The sequence below is a fragment of the Salvia splendens genome, chromosome 19 (assembly GCF_004379255.2).
Source record: "Salvia splendens isolate huo1 chromosome 19, SspV2, whole genome shotgun sequence".
In the NCBI taxonomy this organism is placed as follows: Eukaryota; Viridiplantae; Streptophyta; class Magnoliopsida; order Lamiales; family Lamiaceae; genus Salvia; species Salvia splendens.
This window is the reverse complement of record NC_056050.1, coordinates 5,614,537-5,624,516: the sequence shown is the minus strand read 5'-3', so window position 1 is coordinate 5,624,516 and position 9,980 is coordinate 5,614,537. Positions and strand designations below refer to the sequence as shown.

The 9,980-nt window shown below is 37.5% G+C and overlaps 1 protein-coding gene across 1 annotated transcript; it reads right to left on the bottom strand.

Moving 5' to 3' along the window:
• Window positions 1-5,289: 5,289 nt before the first annotated feature.
• Window positions 5,290-6,183, bottom strand: LOC121779386 (21 kDa protein-like). Its single transcript, XM_042176726.1, has one exon. The coding sequence runs from the start codon at window positions 6,160-6,162 to the stop codon at window positions 5,572-5,574; it is 591 nt and encodes a 196-aa protein (XP_042032660.1). The 5' UTR covers window positions 6,163-6,183; the 3' UTR covers window positions 5,290-5,571.
• Between the last annotated feature and the right edge of the window lie 3,797 nt (window positions 6,184-9,980).

Here is a 9,980-nt window from a genome sequence, read left to right as displayed (position 1 = left end):
GCCTAAGAAGATGAAATTCAAGAACAGTGCTCACATGGTCGAGATAGACTTCAACAATGATGATCTATCTGGTGTGTTCTCTGAAGTGAACCACGTTGACAATCCGAATGCTTGGTTTGTTGACACTGGGGCTATTGTGCATGTATGCTCTGACCTTAGCCAATTTTCGACCTATAAGCAAGTTGAAGGGAAAAAGCTCCACATGGAAAACCAAGACTCATCTGAAGTCGTTGGCATGAGAGAAGTGAAGCTCTTAATGACATCTGGTCATGAGCTGAAGCTGAACGAAATGCTGCATGTCCCAGACATCCGCAAAAATCTTGTTTCTGGTAGTTTGCTTGTTAGTCATGACTTTATGCTATTGTTTGATTCTGATAAGTTTATGTTATCTAAGCTTGGTACTTTCCTTGGAAAAGGTTATCTTTCCAATGGCTTATTCAAACTTAGTGTAATGGCCACTGGCTGTGTACTGAATCAAGTGAAAGATAATAAGAATGCTTCTTCGTCTTACTTGCTTGAGTGCTCCAATTTATGGCATTGTAGATTAGGACATATGATCTAAATGTTATAAAAAGATTAGTAAATCTTGATTTACTAAAAGTTAATGAGTTTAATTCAAAAAAGAAATGTGAAGTCTGTGTTGAAGAAAAAATGACCAAGCTGTCGTTCTGCTCGGTAAAACGGAACACAAAACCTCTAAAATTGATCCATATAGATATATGTGATTTAAAATTTGTGCAAATTAGAGGTGGTAAAAAGTATTTCATCACATTCATTGATGATTGCACAAAGTATTGTTACATTTACTTATTAAAAAGTAAAGATGAGGCAATTGAAGTGTTTAAAGACTTCAAAAATGAAGCCAAAAATCAACTTAATTGTCGAATTAAGTGTGTTAGAAGTGATATAGGTGGTGAATATGTGGCGCCGTTCGTAAAATTATGTCATGCAAGTGGTATAATTCACCAAACCACAGCTCCATATTCTCCTCAGTCGAATGGTGTTGCTGAACGTAAAAATCGAACACTTAAAGAGATGCTGAATGCTCTGTTGATTAATTCAGGTTTACCCCAAAACATGTTGGGGGGGGGGGAAGCTCTGCTAACCGCGAATTACATCTTGAATAAGATTCCACTAAAAAATAGGGATGTGACTCTTTATGAATTGTGGAAGGAAAAGAAACCTTCATATACATACCTCAAAGTGTGGGGTGTTTAGCAAAGGTACAAGTGCCACCTCCAAAGCAAGTTGCAATTGACCATAAAACAGTTGATTGCATCTTCATTGGATATGCACTTAACAGCAGCGCGTGTCGCTTCCTAGTTCATAAGTCAACCATACCTGATGTAGCTGAAGGAACAATAATTGAGTCGATTAATGTTGTATTCTTTGAGAATGTGTTTCCTTACAAGAAGCAAGATGATCATTCTAGTGAAAGAATGATGGATGAAACCACTAGTTCTAATTCTCCAAAAGTGACGAAGACAAGTCCTGGGGATGTAGAACGAAGACGTGGTAAAAGAGTTAGAGTTGCTAAGACTTTTGGTCCAGATTTCATAACTTTTATGTTGGATGGTGAACCAAAGTCACTATCAGAAGCACTGTCTGGCCCAGACGCAGTGTGGTGGCTAGAAGCTATCAACAGTGAAATGGAATCCATCATGCTAAATAACACATGGGTGTTAGTAGACTTGCCGGAAGGCTGTAAGGCCTTAGAATGCAAGTGGATTCTGAAAAAGAAATATAAACCCGATGGTACTGTAGACAAGTACAAAGCTCGCCTAGTGGTCAAAGGTTTTAAACAGAAAGAAGGGCATGACTTCTTTGATACTTACTCACCTGTTACGAGAATAGCTTCTATCCGGGTGCTTCTTGTGATTGCTGCGTTGCACAATCTTGAGATTCACCAAATGGATGTGAAAACTGCGTTTCTGAATAGTGATTTGGAAGAAGAGATATACATGGAGCAACCTGAAGGGTTTGTTGTGCCCAGGCAAGAGCGCAGGGTATGCAAATTTGTAAAGTCTCTTTATGGATTGAAGCAAGCGCCGTTGCAGTAGCACATGAAGTTTGACAATGTGATATTGACAAATGGATTCACTATCAATGAGTGTGATAAGTATGTTTACATTAAGAACACAGATAACGGATTTGTTATTATGTGTCTGTATGTTGATGATATGTTGATAATGGGAAGCAATAGTGCTATTATTAACGAGACAAAAAATATGTTGAAAAGAAATTTCGATATGAAAGATATGAGTCTAGCTGATGTGATTCTCGGAATCAAAATATTGAGGACTAATGAGGGAATTGCCTTAACGCAATCTCATTATGTTGAGAAAATGCTTAAGAAATTCAACTCGTTTGATTGTAAGCCAGCAAAGACTCCTTTGGAGCTTAATGTCCATCTAAGGATGAATATGGGTGAGCCTGTTGCTCAAGAAGAGTATGCAAAGGTTATAGGAAGTTTGATGTTTATCACGAACTCTACTCGACCTGATCTTGCTTGTACGGTGAACAAGCTGAGCCGATTCACGAGCAACCCAAGCAAGGAACATTAGAAAGCTCTTTGCAGAGTTTTGAGATACTTGAAGTATACTATTGACTTTGGACTGCACTATACAAGATATCCTCAAGTACTTGAAGGGTACTGTGACGCAAATTGGATCTCTGATTCGAAAGACTCATTTTCGACGAGTGGGTATGTGTTCACTGTGGGGGGTGGTGTTATTTCGTGGAAGTCAACGAAACAGACATGTATTGCTCGCTCCACCATGGAATCCAAGTTTATCGCATTGGATAAAGCAGGGGAAGAAGCCGAGTGGCTCAGAAATTTCCTTGAATGTATTCCATGCTGGAAGAAGCCAGTGCATACAATAGTGATACACTGTGATAGCAAAATAGCTATAGGTAGAGCACACAGTGACTTCCATAATGGTAAGTCTCGACACATTCGTCGACGACATAATACCGTAAGGGAGTTGATCACAAGTGGTGTTATCGTAGTTGACTATGTTAAGTCAGTGGATAACTTAGCGGATCCGTTAACAGAAGGTTTAAACCGTGATCAAATGCATAAATTGCTAAAAGGAATGAGACTGAAAACCACATCTTAAAAGAAGAGTATAATGGTAACCCAACCATACGATTGGAGATCCCATGGGATTGGTTCAATGGGAAAACAAAGCTATACAAATCTACCTGTAACACTAAGAAGATTTTAATGTTCACCCTTTCTTTAGAAAGCATTGAGTGTTGTAACCTGTACGTGGTAAGAGGTTACGTCTTTTGACTTTTAATGATTCTTGAAATCTCAAGGAGACGCAGTATGGCAGGATACTCATGAAAGAATCACCTATGTAAGTGAGAAGTGGGGCTGCTTCATTTGAGTGAGTCACTTATGAACTCCAAAGAGGTGTTCCATAGCCGAAACGAACACAACATGAGAACTGATGGAGTTGAGACAATATTGTGTTGATGCTATTGACTAGGCATACAACAAGGAGAAATAGTTCAAGGCATTGCGTCCACTAGCCTGCCGGTATCTCCGATAGTGTTAATTATGGAAGGTTGAAAATCACAAGTTACCTCTCTAAATACAGTATCGTTTCTCGAGAACTGAGCAAAGAGTCTGCATACATACACTTGTCTCTTGTGTTGGTTTGAGCTTGCAGCGCTCTAACCAATGTGGGAGATTGTTGGAACACGTGTGAAATTTGAAAAGGCTAGGCCTTTGGCCTTTCAACTTGTTGTAACCTCCAAAATGTTTATGAGGTATCTTAATACCGAGACCTCTTATATGGTCACTCATATCCTATAAATAGGTGTAGATTTGAGAGATGAAAAACACACCAACAAATCATTCTCTCTTCTCTCTATCTCTCAAGCATTCTAGTTCGCATATAGGAGCATTGCATTGTCCGGTCTCGCCTCCAATTCAAGTTCGTTGGTGCCTACGAGTTTGAGGTGCTTCAACTCGGTAGGAGGAAAGTCGTTTCATCTATGGGGACGTTGCGCCAATCCGTGAGCACTAGCCGGGGCGTATCTCGCCTTGTGGAGAGATGGATACCTCGACTCGACTTGAAGAAGACTATAGTTTGCATCTTGTTCCTTTATTGTATTTACCTTGTTTTATTTACCTTCTAGTTTTTGGTTCTTTTGTAATAGCAAGAGTCTGCCCGTGTAAAGGCTACATTATTTCCAACAAAAATATGAGGTACACAATAGTTAATATTCCCTCTGTCCCGCTTTAGGAGTCCCGGTCACTTTTGTACACCTATTTTATAAAATTCATAATAAATAGTTAAAGTGAAAAAATGGTAAAGCAAGAGAAAGAATAATGTTATTAAGACTCTTCTCAACATTATTCTATCTCTTACTTTACCATCTCTCTATTTTAACTACTTATTATGATTTTTATAAAATGGGTGTGCAAAAGTGACCTGGACTCTAAAGTGGGACGGAGGGAGTAACTCGTCACATTGTCACAAGACATATATAAGTCATTATAACTTTTATGGCATATGATGGCTAGCTATCGACTCTTACATTTATTTTATTTTCATGAGTAATTATTTAGATCAAGTGTTCATTTATTATTTAAACTTTGTAATTTGTGAACATTTAATTATTAAATCAATATCAATGTAACGTTTTTTTTCTCTTGTTACTTAATTTTTAGTTTTATATTTTAATTTCATATCACCAGTTCAATACGTTAAATCAAAACCCGCAAAATCGGCAAAAAAACTGTCAACTTTGAACCAGAACCGCTAGTTACTAATTATAAAACAAAAACGTGAAGAAGCATGCTAGACCAGTTACGATTCCGCTTCCCTCGGAACCGGCATTCTTGAGCCGACGACGTCCATATTTATACATCTATAGCTTAAACACCTCTTTTTGGTAAATTATTGGTATATTAGGTTACAAAGATTTCTAGAAATATCATTGTCTGTTTTGTTATAGACACAATTGCATAGTTGCTATCATACTATATTACTAACTGACAGCGCAACTTTCAACAAATGATTCCATTCATACATATAGTCAACGACTTAATTCAAACTGATTACTCCCTCCGTCTCAGTTTAAGAGTCACATTTTGCTATTTAAGTCAGTCCTAGTTTAAGAGTCACATTTAGAATCTACCATATTTGGACATAGAATTTAACCTCATTGTTGATGAAATTTACGCTCAAATGTCATTACTTTCATAAAAATAAAACAAAACAAAATCCTAAACACACAAAAAAGTCAAAAGGGTCCCACTGTCCACTACCTCACTTCAATTATTACACACACCAACAAACACTACATCACTTCATTTATTACACACTGCACTAATTTCTTAAAACCTATGCCATAACTAAATCTTACTCTTAAACTGGGACGGAGAGAGTATTTATGTATCGCACAATATCACTGTAAATTATTACAGAAAGTGATACATAAATCTACCATACTACAAAAATGAACCACACGAAAACGAAAACGACGATGATAATATACACAAACACAAAAAACATGGCATAATTAAACATTTATATAGACAACTTCGTTTCCGTCTTAGCCATGTTTACGCTTTGCTGCAGCATAGCGATGGATCAACACAAGCGCGTTGCTGGTAACCTGCTTACAGTCCAGAACCCTTTTCATCACAGAAACCCTAACATCTCCATCCATGGAAGGAGCCGAGAATCCGTCGAGGCACGTCTGCTGGAAGGTCATCGCAGCCCCGATCCACGACTCGACGTTGCTCTGGTGCCAGCTCAGCTTCTCCGATCCGATCCTACCGAGCTCCTTCACGGAAAGGCTGAGCTGGTCGACCGCGCCAGCCATGTTGGCGGCGCAGTCTTGGATGGCGCGGCGCTCTATCGGCTTCAGGCCTTTTATGAGAGCCGCCTTGGAGACGAAGGTGGAGCTGGATTGAGCGCGCGACAAGCCAACCGAGAGGGCTGCTCGGGCAAGCTGCTTGGGGCTTGTTTGGACGGTTTTGGAGTAGGCGGAGAGGGATTGGATGCAGAGGGAAGGGTAGTGAGTGGCGCGGCATTCTGCTTCGATGAAGCTGGTGGCGTTAGGGTTTGGAGTTGGAGCAGCGGCGGAGAGGAGGTAGTGTGACGAAAATAGGAGGACTAATAGAATCTTGGTTTTTGACATATTTTGTTACTATTGTTTTGTGTTTTGATAGTGAGACAAGTATAAGCTTGTATTTTATAGAGAAGTATTCGATTTAATTGGTCGTAGTAAAGTATAGTATAGCCAGTAAAATTTTAAATGCTGCATTAATTTAAGGGTTATTTTTGACACTGCACTAAATTCGAAGTTTTGACGATACCTTACTAAGAAGGAAGCTAAGGGTTATTTTATGGGAATTTGTTTATAAAAAATTAGTGTGGTTACTTGGATTCATGTGATGTTGGCAGTCTGTTGTTTGGTAGTAATCCATTGGGTGAGTGGGGAAGTTTCCTTATGCCTCGTGGTGGTTGGGCGACCTCGTCAGCAATTAGATAGAGATGTAATATTAAAATAAATTTATGGTATCAATTTGAGGCTTCTACCTTAATGAGTGCTCAATTATGAGATGTTACAGTATCTTATAAGTAGGGAGTACTATTTATGTAATGTAAGCACAGCTACGTGCATAATTAATTAATTATACATCTTAATATTAAAATAAATGAGTAGGCGGCACTTGTTGACGGTTTCTCATCGATCTTTCTGTCAAAATTCAACCCGGATATTAAGGAAGCCCCACGGGTTATGTAATGTGTTTAAGTTTTTTGCTTTGGCACATGGCCACTATAATTACAATTCAAGGAGTATTATTATAGTTGTGATTGATTACGATAAGTTATTGGGTTTGAATTAAATCAAAGTTTATTTTGATTTAATTAAAGATAGTCCAAATAGGTATGACTCTTGAACTTCACTATGAGTCCTAATCTGATTTAACATAACTCTAAATGAGTGACTAGACATGAAACATAAACTCTAAGTTTCATAATTACTTTGATTTAATTCAAACCCAATAGGTATGACTCTTGAACTTCACTATGAGTCCTAATCTGATTTAACATAACTCTAAATGAGTGACTAGACATGAAACATAAACTCTAAGTTTCATAATTGCAATTTTTGAGATTATCCTATTGATAATATTCAAAATTTTGTTTTATTTTAATGTTAAAGTTTTGTATCTCTTCTAGTCTAGTCCTTGAATTATTCGATAAGTTTTGTTCGCACAAAGATTGAATAAAAGTCCGGGAAATAGATTAGAAAAATCTGCAGTAAAAAGTACAATGATCCTCAAATTAATTGAGACATCATTATCCTCAAGTAGTAAAATTGAGATATCACATATGTGTGTGAGTTGGTCTGATGGTAGAATTTTAATGTGGCTGTGACGCGTTCTTTTAATTTCTATTCATTTGTTAATTACTCCCACAATAAATTCCAGTATCTAGTCCAGGCAGTTAGGGTGAGTGTCGCGCCGTGTACTCAAATTAATATGCAAGCTTAACAATAGAGAATCTACTATGTTTGAGAAAATTTTGTTCTCGATCTCGATCAGTGGCGGATTTAAGTGAGGACAAAGGGGTACGAGTGTACCCAAAACAAAATAATAATAGTGGTGCAGTGGTAAGCATATCACCTTGCCATCCGATAGACTCAGGTTCAAATCCCTTTGACCACTCTCACTCTCTTTCTCATTCAGTATTTATTTTATTTTTTTTTCTTTCTGTTATAACATATATGGTATGTTTGCTAACGCATTAAATGCTCTATCTTTTGTCTTGTAAAGTGTTTTGAATGCATTTAATTTTGTTTACTTTTTTGGTATTATATGGAGTATTAAAAAACTTCTAAATAATTTATTTAATTTTCTCTGATAAACCGATGTGAATCTGGATATTCACCATCATAGAATACAACGATATCGAGGGCAATGGGTTGATTGAGGTCCGAGAAGAGGTAGACACATGATAAGAAACTAAGTGGAAATGGAGTCTGATTCAAACAGTAATTTGCCTATCAAGATGAAATCCAAATTAGACTCTACAACCAACATTGTCTTCGTCTTTGAAAGAGCTTCACGTGAGTACCTTGCACGCTCCAATTGGAGTCCAGGAGAAGAAGTTATAGTCAATTTAAGAAAGGCGCGCAGTGCAGAAAGAAACGCGCGGGCGTTTTGCCACACCAAAATCGCCCAGTCGGGCGTTTTTGTCAAGAGATCATTTTTTTGTCCAGACACTTCGCGAATGAGCCGTGGGAAACGCCCGATCGGGTGTTTTGTCCGGAATGTGACTTTTTGACCAAGAATTGTTTTATTTTACTCATTTTTCTTACCCTAATATAAATACTACACTAGGGTTTGTTCGTGGGGCGCTTTTGAATGATATTATAGAACAAAGTCTCAAATTTGAGCACCCCCTTCATCTTTGAAGGTTTATCCAAAATTCTTTGTGGTTGCATTTCAATCTATTGTCGGGCGTAGATTAAATGTTAAGGTATGCAATTCTAGTTCTTGTGTTGCTAGTTTTGTGGAGCCATTAGAGTTTTGATTTGGTGAATGTTGCTTTGGGTTGTCTTCATTATTTTGTAGAAGGTCCATAGGTTCCAAGCATCTATCTAAATCATAACACCTTCATCTTCTTCCTTTTCTACCATTTTTATTGTTTCATTTCTTGTTGGGTTTGTCTGGTTGTTGAAATATTTACAAGAGCAAGTACGGGGCAAACATATGTGTCTTGAATCCCTAAGATTCATATTATAAACATTGTTTGATTCTCTTATAATGCATTTATTTATCTTTATTATATCTAAATCCTTTGCAAAACAAATTAATTTATTTTAATGTAATTTTAAATATTTTACTCTTCCTAATGTTCTTAAACTTTTTTCTTTCTATTTTGAAAAATGACTAAATTTTACTTAGATAATTGAAAACATGATTTCTTCATAAAAATAATATGTTGTTGCTAAACTTCAACTAAATCATTCATATAATACTATAAATATTCTCTTTTTTATTCGGTCGAATTTTGAAACTCTAAATCGTTATAACTATTTATCGCACCCCCAGAACGGAAATCCCGGATCCACCACTGGTATCGATGAAGGAGAAATGGTAGTTTTGAGCTCTTAAGATCACCTCTTAACTTACATATTGCGAATAATTATAGAGCGTCGAACATTAGAGCATCCACAATGGCGGCGAGCGGACCGGCTAGCCGATCTCCAGCGCTCGCCGGTTCGCTCGCCAAGCCATTGTAACCGGCGAGCGCCAAATCGGCGAGAATTTCGGCGAGCTCACGCTGATTCCCGGGCGCTCGCCGCTATTGCAGCCTCCCGATCGGCGAGCGACCGACGAGCGGAAATTTTAATTTTTTTTATTTAATATTTTTTTTATGAAACTCATTCTTGGTTGTTTATCTTTTATAGAGACATCCGTGAATATTTTATGTTCCACTTTCGATGTGGGACAAACTCATTCTTGGTTGTTTCTCTTTTATAGAGACATCCGTGAATGTTTTATGTTCCACTTTCGACGTGAGACAAACTCATTCTTGGTTGTTTCTTTTTTATAGAGACATCCTTGAATGTTTTATGTTCCACTTTCGATGTGGGACAAACTCATTCTTGGTTGTTTCTCTTTTATAGAGACATCCGTGAATGTTTTATGTTCCACTTTCGATGTGGGACAAACTCATTCTTGGTTGTTTCTCTTTTATAGAGACATCCTTGAATGTTTTATGTTCCACTTTCGATGTGGGACAAACTCATTCTTGGTTGTTTCTCTTTTATAGAGACATCCGTGAATGTTTTATGTTCCACTTTCGATGTGGGACAAACTCATTCTTGGTTGTTTCCCTTTTATAGAGACATCCGTGAATGTTTTATGTTCCACTTTCGATGTGGGACAAACTCTTGGTTGTTTCTCTTAATATTAAAATTAGTTAGTCAAAAGACCCTAT